Here is a 24,309-nt window from a genome sequence, read left to right on the forward strand (position 1 = left end):
TCCGTTTCCGTATCATATATTAGAATGTATATTCAGTTATAATTATTTACGTATTTTAGTATCGTTTCCTGACACTGTAGGGCGCCCGTTGTCTTTTGAAAGAATTATTTGAGAGAGGCGCTGCTTATTCCAGTTGAACGTTGAACGATTATACATATTCGCATGTTTAATAACTCTTGGTAAGAATATGTTTAGAACAATATCTGAATGCTACTTCCGTTCATTCTGGTGGATAATAATCCTGTCCATCAACCTCCAAATGAATTCTGCAATACGAGAACAAGGTGAGTAATCCATTAATTTGAATTTTTTTTTTCTTGTAATATGATGGCTTCTACTGTTATATATTTATGTTAGCAATTTTGTTTTACTTATTTGCCTTATTTAGTATTTAGACAAACCAAGTAATACATTTCATAAATCTAACGTTTCTTACGTTTTTGTATTTCACTGCGTTTTGATTTCTTAGCAAGTTTGAAACTATCTTAAATTTTGATCTTTAATTTCGTAAAATTGATCGTGATCAATGAAACAGTTGGTTTTCAAAACTGTCCAATAACCTTAGTATTGCTATAATAAATTTAAGAATATTTCAAAACTGCTAAGGAACTAATTTTTCATACATGTAGTGAATTTAAGTGAATATGTACCACACGCAAACTAAGATGTTCATATTATTTGCATTTTAAAAATGTTTCGTTGATCTTGTAATCTGGAAATCTGCCTAGTTACAAAATTCAAATGGAGTAGTTATTATCTGCCTTTGAAACTTAGAAATATTTCTAAATTTTTCTATTGCTCAAAGGGTTTTTTTGGTGCAATTTTTAAATACAAAAACGGTAAAGTAATAGAATTTTTCGAAAATAATTACTGTTTTAGATAGAATTCTATTTTTTACCTTTTTTAATATATTTGGGAATTACATTTGTATAATGAGAAAATAGCTTCGATTTAACTAGAGAAAGAAGTTTTCTGCCTATTTGTAAGTAATTATTATTAGTAAATTATAATAGAATAGTAACAATCGAAATATTAAAGGATTTATAATTATTAATAATAAAAGAATATTCCTGCAAAGCATTGAAATGTTAATAATAAAAATTCTTAAAAGTGTGTTTTATTTTATTTAGGTACTTATTATTGTTTTAATATAGCTTTGTTTTGGAAGTGGTGGATACTGATATTTAATTTTTACACAATTTTGAAAATAATGATTGCATTGTTCTTTTATCTTTCTCAATTTTTGTTTATGATAAAAAAATTAATATTTCAACCTCATACTTTAGAGTCTAATTCACCAACTTATACTTTAAAATAATTATTATTGTTTGTCTTATTTTTATTGTTCAACTGATTGTATTGTTTTTTTTTAACTATTGCTTGTATTTTTTGTAGTAACTATTGACTCGAGTGCTTTATTAAAGTATCGACATTTTAGGTGAACCACCAGTCATAGTACCTTTCAGTTTTTCTGAAAATTTGTCTGAAGGTGACAATGCTAAAGTGCCCTGTGTCGTCACTAAAGGCGACTCCCCTCTGAAGTTTCGATGGTTTTTGAATAATAAAGGAATTCAAAATGGATCACAATTTCACATCAGTACCCAACCTGATATTTCAGTTCTTGTGGTAAAACAACTGACAGGACTCAGCAGTGGAAATTTTACCTGTCAAGTAAATAATGCTGCAGGCAAAGACACGCACACCGCATCATTGGTGGTAAACGGTAAGAAACGGTAACGGCTTGCGAAAAATGTTACATTTATTTTACTTCTATTATTTTTTAGTTGAAACTAATTTTGCTTCTTTTAATAACTTTATTCAAGCATTCTTAGAGAAAAAGTGTTTCAACTCTTTTTTTATAATTCGGCTATTTGTTAGTTTATTAAAAATGTGATGGATAATTTTTCTTAACAATACTTAGTGAGCCTAAAATAAAGAAAAGATTACTAATAAATAAAGTTCACTTAAAATTCTAAATTCCATGTTGTATTTTTAATATGGTGTCTTCTATAGTTTTACTACGTGTAATATTAAAAATATCTAAAACAAAATAAAAATAACCTTGCAATATGTACTGTACAAAGCATAATGTATTAAATAAATTGATAAAACAGAAATTATCCGCCTAAAGTATTAAAAACAATTTTTGAATTTGAATATATTCAGTATTTGTGAGCTTAGCTAGAATGAAATGAACTAACATATTGTTAAATTGATATATTAGAAATTAGATTTAAAGCGAACATGATTGTAATTATAAACAAAATTCTTAAGTCAAATAGAGAAATAATTATATGACTGATTAATAACTGATAGATTTTTGTACTGTACACTAAATGTTGAGCATGTTTAAACTTGTATTCTCTTTAAAATTATAATCACATTAAATTAATTAGTAAGGCGTTTTCTGAACAAGAAGCATTATAATTCTTGTTCAAAAAGCGCCTTAAAATTTATTATTTGTAGAATAAAATATTTTTAAAAATGTTTCAGCTCCCCCGAAATGGTTAAAAGAACCACAGAGCGTTGAAATGGAGCTTGGATCAGCAGTAACACTGGACTGTGCTGCATCCGGCTATCCGGAGCCCCGGATCACGTGGTCGAGGATAAAAGGTACTTTATGCTGATCTTTTGGAACAAAATTTCTATTTCTGTCTCCGTAGAATATATAACATAACCAGCTAAACTGTTATTAAATATAGTGATGTTATTGCTTTTTTTCCTATTTACTTCAAAATTAGACATTTTCCCCCAAATTGTACTCTAATTTATACTATATGTAGTTTAAATTGCATTAGAATAGCCATTTTCCATAAATTTGGATAAATCTTCGGAAAATAAGGCACATTTCTTAATATTGCGTTAGATTTTTTAAGAAAATAGTCGTAAGAATATAACAGTAGTGGAAAAATTGGTAACTTTGCATTTGTATATATCGATGTTGTATCAAAGTATTTAATAGTGTTCATATACAATAATAGTTAATATCCAAGAAGCCAGGAAATAATTGTTTTAAATAATTCTTAACTTTGAAGCTGATGCTTCAAAATGTATCGAAAGAGGAAAATTGCTTTCTGAAGCTACCAATCACATTGACAGAAAAGATAATGTTCTTTTCATTTTTTTCGCAGTTTTTTGAGGAATTTTGATTTTCTAAAAAAAGCTGATTTTTTTAGTTGTTCAAATTAAATAAACAAATAAGTAAATAAAATCAATTCGATTTTTTTTCAGATTTGGCGAAAATCCAGTAACCCTGCTCTATTCGTTAACGAAATTGATTCCACGTACGCATAAAATCTTATCCCGATAGCCCGTTTTCCACAAATATTGTAGTGAAAATAAACAAAATTTGAATTGAACTCATCGAAAAAAAAATTCTTAGAATTATTCGTTTGTGAGAATAGTAAAAGCAAAAGAGACATTAAAGTACTATTTAACAAATTAATTTGAAGATGAAATTTTTGAGTTTCACCCTGAAACCTTTTGCGGTGTTTAATAGTGCATAGGTTTCGGACTTCAATTGAAAACATGAATTCCAAACAAATTTATGTTAGTGTTCATTCTTTTTCAACTTTTAAAATTTTAAATTCTATCCTTAGAGCCGTGATGACTCAGGGGATAGAGCGTTTGCCGTCCAATGAGGTGAGCCGGGTTCGAATCCCAGCGATGACTGGTCGATACGAATTCTAAATCCGCCTTGCACCGACCACAGTGCTGACGTAAAAATGTCATTAATGGTAGACGGATCATGTCCCTTTTAGCCGTGGGAGGTTTTCGTGGTTTTCCTCTCCATTTAACGCAAATGTGTGTTAGTTCCATCAAAACGTCCTCCACAAGGGCAAATTTCTCCCAATACTTTGTCCAAGAGTTTCCTTGTCTTCTGGATGGGGTTCAAAATAACAAGGCTGTGGAGTTGAACATTTGTAGTTGTAAACCCCAAAAATTGGATCTGCTGTTCAACGACGGTTATAAAAAAAAATGTTCGCTCCGTAGTTTGGTTCCATTTACTGCAAAATCAGTCCTTTTAAATTTTTGAAATGATAAATCTCTTATAACCGACTTCAAGAAGAAATGCGTAAAACTAAAACCCTTTTCGGGGTTTCCGGCTGTTAGTTTGCAGTTCTTTTTTATCAAATGAAAGTCCAAATGTGCTAAGTCATTGCTTTTTTGCCAGACATGATATTGATTGTAGTTTTAAAATTTGACGCACTTGGCTATTATTTACACTTTGCCCTGGGTTTCATTAAAGTTATATGATTATCATTATAGATCCTCTGTTCTGAAATTAAAACTCGAGGATAACGCAGTTCCGTAGCGTATTTATGCCAGAATATATAATAATCTATGGAAGGATATATCATTCACTAAATAACAGAAAAAAATTCCAATGATAAGGCAAATATTGTTTTATTTTAAGATTTGGGGGATTATAACTCAATTTTTGTGAGAGCGCTGATCTAACTTCGAAATATTTCGGGAAAAAAGCGAGAATTGCACAAAACCTAAGCTATATGGCGGAAATAAATTAGTTCACTTGTGTGCTTCCTGGAAAAATCTTTAAAAAAATTAAAAAATTTAATTTGACTGGAATGAAGAACAGATAGATGACTTCCTGATTTTGCTCAGAAACACAACTGCGTCAAAACCTTGTCGCTTAAATTTCTTTGTCCATGACTACGAACTATTATGTGGCATAGCAATTAGTCTTGTCATTCCGCTTTTTCATGTATTGAGAAAAATTTGAAAAGTCATGAATTCTATTGATTAAAGAAAGTAAAAGGAACATGTATAACCACATTTGAATGAGTATAGTACTAATAAAGATGGAAATCACTTTGAAAAGATAATTAGGCTAACCAATTTCAGGAAAATAACCTAAAAATACTTACCTAAATTTTGATCGACATACTGAAAAGGAAGATATCATCTCGTTACATAAAGTTAGTTGGATAGCAAGGGTAGTTTGCACCTTAAAACTTTTGTTGAGATCTTAACAATCTGTAGAACGCGATTAAGTTTTAAGGTAGTTAAATACTTTATTCATGTCACACATTTTTGCTGCATAGTGGACTATTTTAAACTGTCTAGGAAGCATCCCCGAGGATGACCTGAAAACATGCCATCTCAATTTTGTTCCTCTGCAGAGGGGATGGCTCCCCCGCTTTGGTAGCCCGAAGACCCGAGTGGCAAGTCGAGCACTTTATGGTAGAAGAGTTAAACGAGAACCGATACCGCTCACCCTCTGTCTCTACGGCAAGCTGATCCAAATGATCACCCATTCATATAATGCTCGCAGCCAGAGATGCTTGATTTTGTTGTTCTATCACGTCTTTACGATCTGTGAGACTAAGTTTTAAGTGGCATTTCATTGTTGCAACTTTGTAGTATAAACGATACTATGCATGCCAAAATTCAATGCAACTTTAAAAGCACCTTAACAGGATCTTCACTTTTTAAAATAGTATGAAAGAACAGGCGAAATGATTTCTGGTGCAGAATTAAAAAGATTTAAGCAGCATTAATAGTGTTTATCTGAGGAATTAACTGGTTTATTACTGAAGTCATTGATACTCATGAAAACTCAAAAATGTTGATTATTCTAGTTCGGAAATGTCTGCAGACGGAAGAGAGAAATTAATTGCCTAAAGTTTACTGTAATTTCTATTATTATTGTAAAGGGCTGCTATATTTGTAGTTATCCTTTTAGCCTCTTTATTCTTGTATTTCAGGAAAAACATTTTGGTTGATTTTGACTTACTTTATGTTACAGTAGAAACTTTTTCAATCGCTTACAAACGGAAACTTAATTTTGTTTTTCAAAAAAACTTTTCAACCTCACAAATTAATGTCTTAGAATTGAATGTGAAAAGATAAACTGTTATTATAAACTCAGTTAATGGCGGTATTGAAAGAGTTATTATATTATTTCAAGTCTGGGTGTTGGTGGTGAATAAAAATTTTTATTTTTCTTTAAGTGCGAGATCATCGCAAATTATACTCAAATTTCGAAACAAATAACATTAAGAAAATAACCTGACCATTTTTCAGTCATGCCGTGTGAACCATGCGGAAATAGGAATGCATACATTGAGGTAACTAAAGTTATGGGTTACCTATTAATATCGTGTCCTCTAGCTAGACCTCCACTAGCTATACGAAGTGCAGCAGCTCGGCGTTGCATAGACTCAATAAGTAGTTGCAAGTTTCTGGTAGGAATATTCAGTCAATAAGTTTCCGCAATCTGCACGATCCGCTAAATTCCGAAATCTGTTTCTTTGTAATTCATGTCCGGCAATCTTGGTGGCTAAATCATTGGTTGGAATTCTTCAAAATATTCTTCAAAACCAGTCTCGAACAATTAAGGCCCTGTGACATGACACTTTGTCACCCATAAAAGTTCCATCGTTGTTTGGGTACATGAAATCCATAAATCATTATGCAAGTGATCTTCATTTTGCTGTACATAACCATTTCCAGTTAATGATCGATGAAATTGGACCATAGAAAAATGCCATGGAAGAGCTTCCCACACCATTATGGAGCTGCCACCAAATTGCACAGTGTCTTGTTGACAACTTGGGTCCTTGACTTTGTGGGGTCTGCGCTACGCTCGAACTCTTCAATCAGCTCTGATCAGCTAAATTCGTAATTTATGTAACGAAGCTACAGTTTTTTAGTCGTCTGGGGTACAACCAATAAGATCACTAGCCTAGGAGAGGTACCGGACATATCATGCTGTTATTAAAGGCGCTTTGCTACCGTATCCCATTACAACCAAATTTCACCACACTGTCCTAACGGACATGTCAACTATACGACCCACATTGATTCTTGCTGTTTTTTCACTCAACGTTACGTGTCTATTAACTCTGACAATTCTATGCACACTTCGGTGATCTCTGTCATTGAATGCAAGTGGTCGACCACTACGTTGTTCATTGTGGGAGGTTATGTCTGAAATTAGGTATTCACGCCACACTCCTGACTCTTACATCTAGGAATGTTACATTCCCTCCCGATTTCCGAAATGGAATGTTCCATGAGCTTTGTTCCAACTACCATTCCCAGTCTGTTAATTCTCGTCTTGCACATCCGAAGCTTTTTAGATGAAATTAAAGTCCGGCCAGTGCACTTCTCAAGCACACATTTTGCAATCTGATTCTACAACCATCTTTCTTTTTGCATATTTCCATCCCACGATATTTGTCAACTCAGTGTATATGAGTTGGTGACACATTAAATGTAATGTTTAATTAATAATACTCTATACTTGTTTTGTTCCATATTACTACTAATAGAAATCGAAAATTCTGGTTGAAGTAGGCAAGGGTTAATTTTTTCCATTTCACCTTAAACTTTAAGTTAAAAAGTTAAAAATTTCAAAACGAACAATTTTAGGAGACGAGCATGCAAATTGTGGAATTTTTTTTTTTTTCAAACTTAAAGTAAGGTTCATCCTATTGCATATAAAGACAGTTCTGTGGTACTTATTCCATAAGCTGTGTTTTGTCGTGATTGTTTATGCAGTTGTAAGCTGATTTCGAGATTTTATTTATTTATCTTGTTCTGCATAAATCAGGAGGGTGGGCTTTTATTTATGTGATATAAGAGTTATGATTTGTTTTTAAATCTATTTTTTAGGCTCTTCGTCAGCCGACATCCCACTGACAGTTCGGAATGGCTCCTTATATTTCAATCCCCTTCTGAATGAGCACAGAGGAGATTATGTCTGCGAGGCCCGAAACAGCGTAGGTTTAAAACTAAGAAAAAACATAACCCTCTCTGTTCTGGGTGAGTCGACAAGGAAATACCATTTTTAACTTATTTCCTTGTATTTCGAGTAATTTTATTTTAGATTTCCACCAAATAAAACCTGTATTTAAAGATTTATGGTGTCGTTTATGTTTGTTATCCAAGGAAATGCTATATTACGTTATGTTATTTTATAAGTGCTTGTACAAAATTTTCTTGTTCGTACTGTAAATAAATTTCTTTGGTGCTCTAAATGGACTAATCAAAAGAGTTTATATACCAAATGAATATTTCTAAGAGGATCCCATACTTTCTTTATTATATGTTGAGTAAGCAGCATGGTTTCTTCTTAATAAAAATAATAAATTGCATTTTTAAAATACATCAAAATAGTTCTTTTTCAGTATTATACATTAAAAACTGGATTATATGTGCAGTAATAATTATATACAAATTTTAGTATCGTTTCCTGACACTGTAGGGCGCCCGTTGTCTTTAAAAAGAATTATTCGATGGAGGCGCTGTATATTCCATTTGAACGTTGAACGATAAATATTCATATGTATGTTCATATAAAGATGTTTAGAACACTATCTAAATACTACTTTCGAGCATTCTGGGAGATAATTATCCTGTATATCAACCTCCAAATGATTTTTGCTGTACAAAAACGAGGTAAGTTTTTCATTATTTTGAATTTTTACCTTATTTTAAATGTGATTGTTCCCACTGTTAATAACTGTATGATAGCATTTTTTTTCCTTGGACGTTTCAACAAATCATGCGTCGTAAACTTTTATAGGGTTTTGATTTTTTATTTCGTATATTAGTCGATATCAATGAAACAATTGGTTTTCCAAATTGACTAATTGAATTTCTATATTACTTGGTTTATGAGTGATTAAATTGCTGAGCTATAACGTTCTAAACGTTGCGCATTTAAATAATTGAGTACCGCACATAAATTATGTATATTTATTTATCATTCGATTTTTACAACTAACGTGTTCATCCTATTATTATCGGGAGATGTGACTTGTTACAACATTCAAATATAGTAGCATTTAATTGCTATTGATACTTTGAAATGTTTTTAAAATTTTTCCTTAACTAACATGTTTATCCCGTGATTATTGTTTCCAATATGAAAATACTTTTATCAAGTCTTACTAAAGTACAATTAAATAGTTTTAAATAAATATCTTTTACTTTCTGAACGAATTTGAACAATTTTCACTGAAAATCGGTACAATAATTTTACTCATGTTATTGACACAATATTTTTATAAGGTGCAATATAAGATGATATATGAAAAATAACTGAATTTAAAAAATATTCTAAAACATAAAAGTAAAGCTTTAAACGAATATTAAATTTTTACTTAATTTGGAAAATATCGATTGCATTTCCTTGCAATTTTTGCTTATTATAAAATGATATAATATTATATCCCTTCACTTTTGAGTTTAAAAAAATTATCTATTTATTTTTTGTGTAAATATTGACTATGTTTTACTTATTCATAGATTTTTCAAGGGAGTCGCCAGTCATAATGCCTTTTAGTTTTTCTGAAAATTTGTCTGAAGGAGATAATGCTAAAGTGGCCTGCGTCGTCACTAAAGGTGACTCCCCTTTGAAGTTTCGGTGGTTTTTGAATAATAAAGAAATACAAAATGGATCACAATTCCATATAAACACTCAACCTGATATTTCAATTCTTGTGGTGAAACAACTGAGTGGATTTAATAGGGGAAATTTTACCTGTCAAGTAAATAATGCAGCAGGCAAAGATACTTACACCGCATCATTGGTCTTAAAAGGTAAGACATACTGAATGCTCGTTAAATCAAATTTAATTTTTTAATAAGTTCACAAAAACACTTTAAAATAGAATTGTTTATGATTTTGTTAGATCTTTTACATCTTCTTTTATAAACTTGAATTTTACTGCTTGATTGAAAAGTGCTAGAAAAGTTTTCTCAGCAATGCACTTTTAATAAAAAGTGCCCAAAATATTGATAAAAGTGAAGTATAAATTTCAGTTATTGAATATGCCTTTAAAAACATCTTGAATACAATGTGGTATGAAAACAAACTTTAATTCTCTCTCTAATTGGTAAAATAAAGTATTTTGTGCCCATAAAGTATTTGTTCATTGATTGTAAAACTTGAAATAACCCGTATCATATCACATAGTTGAAATTCATTAGTAAGCAAAAATCAAAATTTAACAAATAAAATCTGATTTATTTTATTTAAAAAGGATTATTGTTATTTAAATAATTTTTTATTTGATTTGAATACTTTTGATTTCCTTTCGTTTATCAACCAAATCATCTCATAAATTATACCAGTAGTACTTAATATAATTTAAAAGCAATTAGTAGTCTTAAAAGGTAAGAAATACCGAATGCTTTCAATATGCTAAAAGTTTTTTTTTAGTTTTCATATTTAAATTGTTAAAACAATTTCACTTCGTTTAGTTATTTTACTACAAACATTTTAAAATAGAATTGCTGGTCATTTTGTGAAGGCTTTCACAGTGTATCTCCCAAACAACTGGTTAGTTGTATTTTTATTCAAAATACCTTCAAAAGTTTTCTTAATAATGGTTAGTATAAAAAGTACTTAAAATAATTCCAAGAATATTACAGATAGGAGAAAAACGCGTGTAGTCAGTACAATTTCAATTACGGAATAGGATTTTTACATTTTAATGAGACATCTTTAATAATTTTTTACTGCATGAAGATAACGCGAAAAAAAGCCTAGCAATAAGCAGTGTATAAAATGTTTAAACCTAAGTGTATAAGACTTAATATGTAAACTGCATAAAAATTGCTAAAAATGTAAATATTTTATTCCCGAAATAATAATAAAAAAAAATCACAGGTTTCGAATGTCTATTGCAGTTTTACTTATATCATGTGGACTAATATCATCTGTTGAATACACTAAAAATACTAAAGTAAGTTAAAACGCAATATTGAACTTGAATGTTTATTAAACATTAATTTTTTTAAGTCAATTAGGGAAATTTTATGTCGAATTTCTAATAGATATTGTTTGGACTGTTTTAAAACTTAAAATTATTGAGCATGCTTATAAATTTACTCTCTCTGTTATTTTTTATTTGCACTAAAAGCAAACAGTTTTATCATGGTGCTTTCCTTAAAAAATATCAAAGTTTATAGTTAATTATTAACTGAATTAAATTATTTTTTAAAAAAATTTCAGCTCCACCAAAATGGACAAAAGAACCACAGAGTGTTGAAATGGAGCTTGGATCAGCAGTAACACTGGACTGTGCTGCATCCGGCTATCCGGAGCCTCGCATCACTTGGTCTAGGGTTGAAGGTACTTCATATTCATCTTTTAAAACATCATCTCAGAATTTACCTATTTTAAAATTACTTGGTTTTTATTTTTCGAATTCCTTTTTTTTTTTTTTTTTTTTGTTCATTTAAATACTATTTTAGCTTAATTGCAACGTTGGCTACTTAAATATTTTGAAATATCTGAAATTTCGGTGAATTAAATTACATTAGTAAACTATTTAAATATATACAGTCAAACCCCGCTATAGTGAACCTTCAAGGGACCGAAATTTCGGTTCATTATAAACGGTTGTTCACTATATCCGTTACGCAGATAATTTACCTAGTGGTTCCCAAAATCCTCCCTTTTATTGCACATTATTCAAATAAATGACTGAAAAATATTATGTTGTAGCAAAAAATGTGTTATTTTTCATTACTCTTCGTCTTGCGTACAAAAAAAATTAGTAATCTTTAGCTGATGAGCAATCCTCAACATCAGTTATGGAAACACTTCCCGACTCTCAGATAATTTTTCCTGAATTTCTGTTATTCCGTTTCTTAAACCTGTCCAACCAGCCATTCGAGCACATGAAAGTAGTCTGATAAAAACATTTAGCAAATTCATCCACATTTGTCCAGATACAGGAAAATTGCGGCTTCTTCGAATAGTGAACCACTTCAGTAATGCTTCTTCATCATCCTTGTGATCTGCTTTTCTCAAATTATTCTGCCATCTAAATTTTTTTCATGAGCAGAAATTATTAATTGCCTATTTTTCCATATGTTACAAACTTCAGATTTGGATAGTTTATATTCCCTGAAAATATCAAAAAAATGAAGAAAAAAATCAGTCGAAGACAGAAAAAAGTTCATTATATCCAACTTCCTCACTTTTTTGGTTTACTATATCCACAAAAAATGACATTATGCGTGTATAGCAAGGCAAGGGACCGAACATTTGGTTCACTATATCTGGGAGTTCACTATAAACCATGTTCACTATAGCGGGGTTTGACTGTATATATATATTTATATATACTTAATTTGCCTTCAAATTCCGAAACGGATTTAGTGCCATGCAAAATAGATTTATTATAAGGAGAATCCGATATACCATTTATAGTATAATGAAATAAAGAATATTTTACTTTATAACCGTCGTTGAACAGCAGACCAAATTTTCAGTTTACGACTACCAATGTTCAACTCAGTATCCTTGTAATTTTGAATCCATTCCAGAAGACAAGGGAACTCCTAGATCCAAGTATAGGGAGAAATTTGTTTTCGTGGAGTATTTTTTGCTTTACGTAGAGAGGAAAAACATGAAACTCCCACGGTTAGCCTGAAAGCAAGAGAACTCTAACCGATGATCCATCTACCACTGACGATATTTTACGTCAGTCAGTTGCATGTTGTTGTTGAGAGGCGGGTGCAGAATTTGAGCCATCCAGCCACTGCCACATTTTTTACCCGGTTCAAATCATTGGGAGGCAAGGGCTCTATCCCCATAGCCACTACGGCTCAAATAAGGGATATTCCTCAATCGGGGCTTTTCGAATTACTAGCGAGTTCACGCATATTCATAAGATATTCTGAAAATTATTCCTGTTGATCTTTTTTTACGTCTTTTTACGATATATCTGATTTGCCGATGAATTTCTGCCGAATTTGATTGGCGACTGAATTCGCTTATTAAACATTCTTCAAAAGTAAACCGCGATCTCAAATTATGTGAGTTAAGGTAAATGCTTCGTTTTCTAATAATGATTTACAAATAGCCTGGTTGGTAGGATACAGGGCCCATGTTCAGAGATCATGTCCCAGAGATCGTGGGTTGGATCCTCGCTGGCCGAAGAAGTGTAGTAAATGGTGATAGATGCACGTTAAATCTGTCGAGTCTCAAAGTTCTCCATGTTTCTATGTTTACAAGTGTAGGCGTAAAAATCAGTCTGCAATAGTAATCCGGAAGTCATACGAGGAATTTTAACCCCTAGAGTAATCTACGCTTAACTTTGCACAGTCAACCATCCAGAACAGGCCGGGAGAGCCTGGTTGGTAAGGCACTGTGTCCATGACCAAGAGTTGGTGGGTTCGATCCCCGCCGATCAAAGACTCCCCGTGTAGTAAATGGTGACTGATTTACGTTAAATCTGACGAGTCACAAAGACATAACAAATCATACCTCAGGGCGGTACTGACCAAGGAGTTTCGTTGTTTTCTAGATTGGTTCAAAATTACGGAGTTCAACATTGCTAGTCGTAAACCCCAAATCGAGTCGGCTGCTCAACGACGGTTATAAAATAATAAAATGATTTACAAATTTGAATAATAATTTGCTAAGCTTAATGTGCCTAGATTTTGGATTGGAAAGGATTTTTGACATTTGTTATAGAGGTGGTAATACCCTACATAATCTGTTGTTTATCATTGTTTGTTGCTAGTTATTAGGCTATTACTTGTCTATCTGTTTTTTTAGGCTCATCGTCGACTCCACTAACAGTTCGGAATGGCTCTTTACATTTCAATCCCCTTCTGAATGAGCACAGAGGAGATTATGTCTGCGAGGCTAGAAACAGTGTAGGTTTAAAACTAAGAAAAACCATAACCCTCTCTGTTCTGGGTGAGTTGACAAAGAAATGCCTTTTATCAACTTATTTCGCAAGTGAATTATTTTGCCTTCGGTATCATTCAAATAAAATATGTGTTTTATTGTAGTTATTGTTTATGCTTGTTGTCTGAGGAAATGCTATGTTGCATCAAACAGCAATTTTTTTTATATTGTCTCTTTCATTCAAAAGAATTTACCGATAAATAAATATATTTCTATCGTTTACTAAACGAGTTAATCAGGATAGTTCATGTACCCGATAAACACTCCCGATCAAATGGATTACATTTTTTCTCTTTCATTTCATATTAAGTACGGTTTCTTTTTAATAAAACCGTTAAATTGCATCTTTTAAGCGCCTAAAGAATTCAGTATCATACATTAAAACTGAAGTGTATGTGCAGTCACAATTATATACATATTTTAGTATCATTTCCTGACACTGTAGGGCGCCCGTTGTCTTTAGAAAGAATTATTTGATGGAGGCGCTTCTTGTTCCATCAGTTGAACAATTATATATATCCGCATGTTCAGAACACATTAGAATGAAGATGTTTAAAACACTCTCCGAATCATTCTGGTGGATCTTGTTCCTGCAAACGACGATTTCAGCAATAAGAGAACAAGGTGAGTTATTTTGAATTTTTGTTTCCTTGTATTGTGTATACTCATTCTGTTATTAAATACGTGATATATTTTTTTCTGAGATGCTGTAGATGTGTGTACAAATCACTTATTATCTTTTTTGTAAATATTGAATATTTGATCTTTCTTCTTTGTATTGATTGTGATTTCAGAAACAATATGATTTCGAAAGTGCTACTCTATCATTATAATTCGAGAAAAGTTTTGAAATGGCATTTATTGTTAGACAATTACAAGTGTCGACCCAGATATTGGATTTCGCAAATTTAAAATACATTTTTAATCTCTTACATGCATTATTCAATAACTGAAGCTAATTGTTTCCAAAATTCATAAGCGTATTCCATAGTTTGAAACATAATTTTATATATAGCTGTTGATTTAATATATAGCTGTTATAGTATGAAACCTAACATATTTTGAAGTCATTTTTCAAAGCTATTATCCTCAAAAACGTTACAGATCTAAAGGAATAAATCCACCTTGGAATTACAAATATGATATCTTTATCAAAATCTTACAAACCAATGCATTATTTTTGTATTAAAATTGTCGTTATCAGGTAATCTGTTTTGTTATTAAATGCAAACTGTGTAGCCAATTTTTCCGGACGAAATTTTTTTGAAGTATTTTTAAACCATTCAACAAATATAAAATTTTACAAATCCTAATTTTTGTAAAGTCTACGCGTTATTTATCAGCTAATTGCTTATTATTGCTATATTTCTATATTTATAACTATTTTTTGCTTCATTATAAATTGATACAATGATTTTGCGCAATTATTGTGAAAACTATTTTAATAAGGAGATATTAAGTATAAAATAATGTTCATGAAAGTAATCAAATTTAAAATCTTTTTAATAAAAATCAATTTCTTTCAGATTTACATGTGATTCAACCTTTTATTTTCTCTCCTCGTTTAAGCGAAGCAATCGCATTTTTAAATGTGTTTTGTTATTTCTTTTCTGTATTCATCGAGATATCCTGAAGATATTTGTTTTCAAAATTGCTGAATTATAAAAATTAAAAATATTTCAAAACTATTTTCCAAAATTCCATTCTCATTGTTATATCTTTCTTTTTATTCAACTGAAAAAATACGAAAAATTATATATATAATCTTGTTATTTAAATCATATTTACATTACGTTGATTATCATTATCAGTATTAAACTCAAATGAAGTAATCGCTGTCTATGGTAGAAAATTTGAAGTATTTTCTTTAGCATTGATTTTTAAATTATTTATTATATAAGTACCTTACTACTCTATTAACATGATGTCGTTAGTATCAAATATTTTTCAATGTTCACTAAATATTTTTAAATCAATTAAACATTCATATTCTGTGGGAATGGAAGTGTTTAACGTAGAATTAATATTGATACAATATTTTGATTTAAATATTAGTGACACAATATTTTTTGTATAGTATTAATGTAATATAATGCACGTATTCATTATTTATCTCATTTATTTCATATTGCATATTTGTATAATAATATAGTTTTTTTTTTATAATATTAATGTTTTTTCCAGATGTGCCTGCAATTCAACCTTTTAATTTTCCTCCTCGCTTGAGCGAAGGACAGAGCGCTAAAGTGCTGTGCAACATATTGCAGGGAAAACGTCCCATTTCTTTCGAATGGCTTCGAAACGGAGAGAAAATAAGCGAAAAGAATAAAATCTCAAATCAAGGTGACTTTTCGGTGCTCATCGTTAATAACATTGGGAGCGATGATGGAGGAAATTACACTTGCATCGCATCCAACGAGGAAGGAGCTGCTCGACACTCTGCGCAACTCACAGTCGAAGGTAAATAACTACTTTTACAAAATTCTAAAACCACTTATTTTAGTATAATAATATGTTTGTCTATTACTTTACCATGTTTTTATTGCATATATGTAAAAAGTAGCATTTTGCTTACCTTTCTGTTAGTCTCATGTATAATTTATTGTTTCAAAGCCATTTTTTTACTCATTTATTATAAATAGTTATTTATTGTACTGTTATAACACTTTACTATTGTGACACAGCACTGTTATTATACTATTTATTACATATATATGTTACTCATCACTCATCACAAAAGGTTAAAATATGTTAATGGCATGGTTGAAAGTTGCTTATGTTTTTCTAGACTAAATCTCCTCAATGATTTCCAGAAACTACGTCAACCAAATTTCCACATCATACATTTTTGTTTATAATTTGCATTGCTTACTTATCACTAAAAACTGAAAACAGTATTTTTATTTCTTGTATGATTAATAATTTTTTTATTAAATTGCGCATACTCCGCAGAGGAAAAAAAAGATATTTATATGAACAGAGAATACAGTAGAGTATCAGAAAATACAGAGAGTACAGTAGAGTACTGATTATCCGAAGCCCGATTACCCCAGTAACCGCTTTAACCGAGCATCAAATATTTCAAGGATATTTTTTCTAATTTTTTTTTAAACTACCACCAAAAATATATCAGAATTTTTATTTTCCATACACTTAGGAAAATGAAATCCAACAACTTGTTGGAATTAGAAGAAAAGGCGGCAGCGGCTTTCCAGTTATCCCTGAAAAATGGCGAAACATTGCTGCAGAAAAGCTCCAAAGTAATGTAAAACGAAAAACGACTACGCACTTTCTTAAGAAAAAATTCTCATTCTCTTAAAGTATTCTCTTTAAGTAAGCTTTTTAATTTTAATATGAATTGTATGTGGTATAAATTTTGCATTACATTATACTTGCAGAATATCATATATTACATTTATATACATTTATACCTACTCTTTTTCTTTCCTTTTTTATACCCTTCGCTTTAACCGAGTTTTTTCGGTTAGAGTTTAGTGTGGACCACGACTAACTCGGATAATCGGGACCCTACAGTACTTTAAAGTATCTTAATTCATTGATACAAACGATTATTAAGAGTAATCATTGAAAATTATCTTTCTAGAAAATAATTCCTCCCCTAAAATGCATTTAAGAAATGAAGTAGTTGTAAGCATAACTGGACGTTATGCAAAAAATTAAATTTCGAAGATGCAAGCAACGGAAATTGAAAAAAATGTGCAACTGAATGTTGAAAAATATTACCCTCATGTCCTTGATTTTTACTACCCATAGAAAAGTGTGAACAATACTTTTAACTCAATATAGACATAAAAGATAAAATTTTATTTACCGCACGTGAGCTGCAATTATATAGAACTCATAAATAGTACATGTAAGTTCACTTGAATTCGCTATTCTCTTTACAGATTTCGTTTCGTGTTTTGTTCTGTTTGTTTCTTTAAATTTTCTTCTGTTTCTTTTTTTTAATACTTTGATACAATATTAGGAAGTACTCCTGTTTGCGGATATAATCGTGTGAGCTGATGATGAGATTGCATCTATTCATTTCGTTTTCCGGCTTTTTAATAGTTTTTTTAAAAAAGAAATTTAGTATTTTATTTTAATTATTTTTCTTCTCTTTTCATTAATCTTTATTATTTTCTATGTTTTCATGTTTTCTCAAGGTCTTATAAAATTTACTGTGCATAAGCTGCAAGTACATAGAACCCATTAAATAAGTTATCACAAAGAAAACAAGAAAAATAACATATTTTTAAAGATAATAAGTGAATTTATTAATATATTAAATATTTGTAAAAATATTTAAAAAAAATTCAAAAATTCAACAGCAAAAAAATTACAAAACACATTATCTCATCGTCAGTTCACGTGATTATAACGGGTAAAAAGAGTGTTTTCTAATATTGTATTAATGTAGCCAAGGTAAAATATATCAATACAATAGTGTGAGGAGTACTAAAAAAATTGAAACGAAAACAAAACATATTAAGCAAAAATTACAACAATAAACAATATGTTTTATTTTGTATTTTTTGTTTTATAATTTTAGATTTTTAATGTTTTATTTTTTGAATTTTTTTGGTTTACCTTACACTATCGTATTGATTTATTTTACTTCGCCAAATTAATACAATATTAGAAAGCACTCTTTTTGTGGATTTAATCATATGAACAGAGAGCTATAATGTAAATATAAATAGCAACCAGAAATATAAATAGCAACCCTCGTATATATAGCTAGCACAATAAAGACAAAAAAAGACTTCGTATTTTGTAATCTGTCAATCTTATTACGAAAATATTTTAAATCATTCTTTAAAATTTCCTGTACATGTAAGTTTATTTGAATTCGCTACTTGCTTCATAGATTTTGTTTTGTGTTTTGTTCTGTTTCTTACATGATATATATTTTACTTAATGTGCTTTGTTTCACTTTTTTTCAGTGCTCCTCACACTATTGAATTGATATATTTTGCTTTGGCTACATTTATACAATATTAGAAAGCACTCTTTTTTGCGAATATAATCGTGTGAGCTAATAAAGAGAGCATAGCATTTAATTTTTTATTTTGTTTTCTGGCTTTTTGATATATATATATATATATGCATAGATAAAATATTTCATTGTAATAGTTTTTCCTATGCTTATATTGTTTTGTATGAGATATTGTTTTTGTCTATTATTTCTAATCATTCTTGATACAGAGTTAGTAACGTGTATATTTGAACCACTTTTTTTCGAAATTAAAAAAAAAAAAACCTCGCCTTTTTCATCCTTCCCATGTTAATAAACTTTGATTTTTAAAATAGCATAATAAATGTTTGCTTTTTTTTTATTTTTATCTAGCATCCCCTCAGTGGCTTGAAGCGCCCGATGATACAACCGGCACTCACGGTTCCTACTTGCACCTTCACTGCCTGGCAAGCGGTTTGCCTCCTCCTCGCGTCACGTGGTTCAAGGGAGATGAGGTCATCGGTTCAGCGGGAGGAAGGATGGTTGCCCCTGGCAACGGCTCACTCATAATAAGTATCCTGAATGAGGAGGATGAGGCTCTGTACAGATGCCTCGCCCACAATGGAGTGGGAGAGGCCCTCGCCAAACAATTCAAAATATCTGTCAACGGTAAAACTGTCTGGTGCTCTCGAATTTTGCGTCTCTTTATCCATTAACATATTTCGTAATGCGCAATCAACTGGAGGAAAAAGGGAGAACACAATCGAAAAATAATAATTCACACATTACTACTAGTCTCGAAGTACTCCATCATTTCTGACTGTATACTTTGTGATAGAGAGAACGTTACAATTTTTTTCTTTCTTACTTACTTTAAATTTTTAATATTTTTGATGCGTACATTTCAGCATTTCTAGAATCACAATCTCGCTCCGACATTAATTCGTTCTTTAGTAAGCTTAAATGCTTAAGTGATAATATATATCTCACAAAAAAGAGAAGAGAAAAAACTATGAAAATTAAAAAGTATTATTTTCTGCGCAAAAGCTGCAATTATATAGAACTCACAAAATAAGTCAAAAATAAAGAGAAAGCATGAGAAATATTAAAGAAAAAAAGGAGAAAATCATTAAAATAAAACATTTAAAAATATATATTTGAATTTTGATTTTTCATAATCTTTATAATATCTTCTATTATCATTGGCTAGACATAAAAAAATTACAATTTATTACACAGATGGTATATTTCAAGTAGTTGATTCATTTCTTCTTTGTTTTCGTTAATAAGTAAACTTTCAATGAAAGAGTGTAAAAGAGATATATACAATGTAAAATGTATTTATCTTCATGCTCTCTGAATAGATTTTTACCCTCACACATTTTGCTAACTAACATTTGCTACAAATGTGTTTGCGTGCTTTGGAATTTTAAATCACGGACTGCCCGCATTTCTTTTTCAATTTTCTTGATTGAAAATGTATAATCAAACATTTTAATATTATTTTACTGGTGTTGAAATGTATATTTTTCTATTTGCTTCCTCCCCATATGGGCTCATGAAATGTGTGTTTATTATGATTTTAAGACGCGTTTCATCTTTATAACTAATAAATTCGTTATAAATCCAATTCGTACCGTTCTGATTTGTTAAATGCTCTGTTACTATCATTTCATAAATGTGACATTTTTTCATTTCCAATCTGGTGTTTTTAAATACTTATGAAATAAAAGAAACTAAATGATAAGGGCATTTACATTAAATTTGAAACGGGAAATAACTTTAAAATATATCATTTTTAATATTAAAGAGGAGATCAGTTACTATGGCTTTGACCATATATTTTCGACTCTATTCTGTGTGAATTAAAACTTATTAAAAAATACTATGAAATATGTAGTATGAGACACTTAATTTCCTAAATGAGACACAATTTATTTTAAGCTTTCATGTGATACATTTGATACTTTTAATTTATAAATACACACTTAAAATAATTACAAATATTTTATTTTTTACAAGATTCAAGATCAAACAAAGCATTGACAGTTAATATTTCTATCTCAAACTAGGCTCGGTTATTCTAAATAAAGAGTTAGATAAAGGCATGCAAAATAAATAAATAAAAGTTAACTTTCCTTGAAATCCAATTTCAAATAGAAAACTTTTTATACGTATATTATTTTCATGACTGAAAATATATAACAACTATCTACTTTTTTTCACGAATTTAAGTTTGTCTCTGTTCAAACCATTGAAATTTCAGCCCTTCCATACTTTATAAAAATATGGTTTTAAAATAAATATTTTTTTCTAATTTTGTAAGCCATAAATATTCATTTTATGAAATAAAGAATGGGCTTATGAGAATGAGCTATGGTGAATATTCTATCCCATCCAGGAAAGTTTAAAAAAGCAAGGCAAAATGACATGAAATATAAAATTTTTATTCATGAATCTAAAAGTATTTTTATGAAAAATTAAACTACTGCTATAAAATAATTAAAAATTTCTAGAGATCTGTTTTTCTTTTTTCTTCAATTCCATTTTATCTTCCACAGAGTTTTGATGAAATTTTTGTTATAGTTTCAATATTTTTGCTTAAAAATGACACACAGTTCCATCTGTTGGTGATTTCTAGTTATCAAGAAGCAAAATTATGCTCTGTTTTACTTTTACGTACACTGTAAAAAATTCTGGATCAAATTACGCTACCGGCACTCAGAGAGACATTTAATAGTAAAATCCATTTTTTCCGGAACATGTTACAGAACAAAAAATCTGATTAAACTGAAATTTTTACAGTAATAATTACCGCAAAATCATTGAATTACTCTAGTTAAATAAACATAACTGTAAAAATTAGTTAAATATTTTTAAGGTCAAAATTAATTTTTGGGGTCATGCATCCAAAATGCTTTATACCGTAATTTGATCCGGAATTTTTTAAAGTTTACCCCCTTTCTTTTTTATTACCTCCAATCAAAGTTTTTATGAATAAGCGTAAAAGTTAGAGATAACTAAAATGTTATTACACTATTAAAAATCTTCATTGTGCGTAATATGCGTTTTAAACTTTTCTTGTGTGTTTACTTGTCTGTCTTTGTTGCGGAAAGTCTCTTATAATTCCAAAATCATTAGTGCTGGGATTTTGAAATTTAGACATTTACTACGAGGAGTAATTTTTCACCCTCGATCTTAAAAATCACATTAAAATTTTAATTTGTCTCTTCGGGAGTGATGTATGAGAAAATAATTTTTTTCGCATTGTTATAAGTGTAGATGATTCCGCTTAAGATTTTATTACACTTTCTTTAATGTGTGAATATTTTTTCACAGCTCAGTCATGGACGTGAAGTTGATACGTCATTAAATCAGTATTTCGAACATTATTTGGAACCAAGTGTTTTATGGTTGCAATTTTAAAACTTGTTTCCACAGATTTATGATCAACGGTAATTGAAATAAAGAAGAGTTATGCTATAAAAATAAAAATCCATACCGAAAACGCACTGAGGTAACAACTCGCCATCTATTATTGACACAAATAATACTTAATAGATTGTGGTAATTTCTATTGATATTATGATAATTGGTGTTGTTTATAATCGGTACTAAACATAAAAATATAGTGAACTGTTGTTGTTGTCGTAGGCTATGAAGGCAAGGGGTGCGACTTCTCTTGTTTTCCAGTGGCCAAGAATTTGACTTATGACACATCCACACGTCACACCCGTTTATAGGGCTTATACACATTCATACATCCGTTCATTCATCCACAGATCGTGGTTTTGACCTGAAACAGAGAATGATCGATCTCCAATTCAGTGCCAACAGAGGCATTATTTGTTATGGGAACATGGAGGACTTTGTGACCCAGTAGATTTAACGTGCACCAGTCACCATTTACTACACGGCCGGTTAGAATCAAACACCCGTTCGCACGAGCATAAGTCTAGCGCCCTGCAGTATAGTGAACTAAATATACCAATATAAGTAGTTATATTTACTAATATATAACTATTTAGTTTTTCGGCAGGTTTAGACTGTTAGTTAGGCTTTTCATGGTCCATCGAAAGGGATGAGTACCGTTAAAAATTGCGTAGTTGTGATGATCATGAGGTGAGCTTGAGTAACAGCATGTCATTATGCTGGTAACACCTAATTTTTATTTTTAAGAGATGAATTTAATCTAATAATAAAAAGCCATCGAAGAGATTAATAAAAAAATTTTTTTATATTTTTCTATTGTGTCGGTACACGTCTTCTAGTTTTATGTATTATGTAGATTAGTTTTTGAATGTTTGAATTTCCAGAGATCTCGACTCCTGTTCCGATTCAATTTCACCAAATCTCAGGAAAATGTTAATCGTTACAATGTTATCCTCTTTGACATGTATCTTAATTTATGCTATTAATTAATAATTTGATAGCTATTCTAATACTCATATACTAATAAAAAAATCTCTGTAATCTAAAAAATCTGATAAAAATCTATAATCTAAAAAAGGTTATAAAGAGTTCTTGGATCATATTTTAAGATGAGATTCATGTAAAATTAACCTAATTTTTGGGGAAACAATGAGATTATATCAACTCAACAGCCAATATTTAATTTCTTTCTTTTTCGAGCAAAATTTAAAAAAAAATTTCAAACTATTATATTTGAATATTGTCAAATCTTGTGGTCTATTCGTAACTCTTTTCTGCTTTGAAAACGCGATGATGCATTTCGTTCTGTAGGATTTGTTTCAATTTGAGTCCTTCATCTTCTTGGCGTCTATTTTACTGAAAATGAAGAAGCCAGAAAGTTAAATAAACCAAGCGACGTTCAACACAATCATATTACATTTATTGGATATCGAAGGATTCTCGCATTGAAAAAATAAGCGTTGCAACTCTTTCAGGGTGGTGAGACAATTATTTTAGGCAATAATTCATAAATTTACGCTGTTTAAAAGATAAAAATTATTACAATTAATGTAATAGAGCAGCCATGGCTCAGAGGATAGAGCGTTCACCTTCCAATGAGATGGGATTCGAATCCAGGTCACCTCATAGAGAAACGAGCGCTCTAATCCCTAAGACACCACGGCTCTTTAACTTAAAATAATATGAGCAAAGCATTACCGCAATATGCAATCAACGATAGAATGTTTGCCATCGGCCGAGACTCATCGATTTAAAGCGAAGTGTGCTTCGAGCCGCCACACAGTGCCTTAACCAATGGCGCATGAAATAGTTATTTCATGCGCTATAGAGGCGTCTTTATTTTACTTCTTCAAAAATGTTTAAGATAATTTTTAAACATTTATAATGATGACATGTAAATATTTTTTTAGCCATGTGCAGTTATATATATGTGCAAATTCTAAATATGAAATTTTGTAAATTGTAAAATATGAATGCATTTAAGTTGTAATTTGTAAAATGTAGAATTTTGTATAATATGAATCTGTTGCACATTCTAATCTGCTGTGTTTTGTAAGCGTAAAAACCAACCATTTATGTTTATAAACATATCATAAATAGAATGAACTGCAATTTGCCTAAAGTAAGAACTCTCCAGCCATTTGTCTGGATCCGTGGCGGTGACTATGGTAATGATGTATAACTATTTCAAGTAGGAGTGTAGGGTCACTATTTAGGACAAGTTTTGGCTCGGATC

At 30.5% G+C, this 24,309-nt stretch overlaps 2 protein-coding genes across 9 annotated transcripts in view; both read left to right on the forward strand.

Moving 5' to 3' along the window:
• Positions 1-24,309, forward strand: part of LOC107444681 (cell adhesion molecule Dscam1) — an 80,362-nt gene that overhangs the window by 29,700 nt on the left and 26,353 nt on the right. Inside the window, exons 1-3 of one of the 8 annotated variants that reach the window (XM_087164838.1) lie at positions 14,159-14,308; positions 15,869-16,144; positions 19,035-19,310. The exons of 6 other annotated variants lie outside the window; for them this stretch is intronic. In XM_087164838.1, coding sequence (XP_087020964.1) covers positions 14,161-14,308; positions 15,869-16,144; positions 19,035-19,310 — 700 coding nt within the window. In that variant the 5' untranslated portion in view covers positions 14,159-14,160. Of the gene's footprint in view, positions 1-14,158; positions 14,309-15,868; positions 16,145-19,034; positions 19,311-24,309 lie in introns of those variants that run through there. One more of the 8 variants, XM_071185244.2, reaches the window with a different exon arrangement.
• LOC147810015 (cell adhesion molecule Dscam1-like) lies at positions 75-7,914 on the forward strand. Its single transcript, XM_087164846.1, has 4 exons — positions 75-284; positions 1,439-1,723; positions 2,494-2,613; positions 7,642-7,914. Exons 1-4 carry the CDS (start codon positions 188-190, stop codon positions 7,818-7,820), a joined length of 681 nt encoding a protein of 226 aa, XP_087020972.1. The 5' UTR covers positions 75-187; the 3' UTR covers positions 7,821-7,914.

Source organism: Parasteatoda tepidariorum, chromosome 5 (genome assembly GCF_982258835.1).
Source record: "Parasteatoda tepidariorum strain Cologne lab strain chromosome 5, Ptep-v5.0, whole genome shotgun sequence".
Classification (NCBI taxonomy): Eukaryota; Metazoa; Arthropoda; class Arachnida; order Araneae; family Theridiidae; genus Parasteatoda; species Parasteatoda tepidariorum.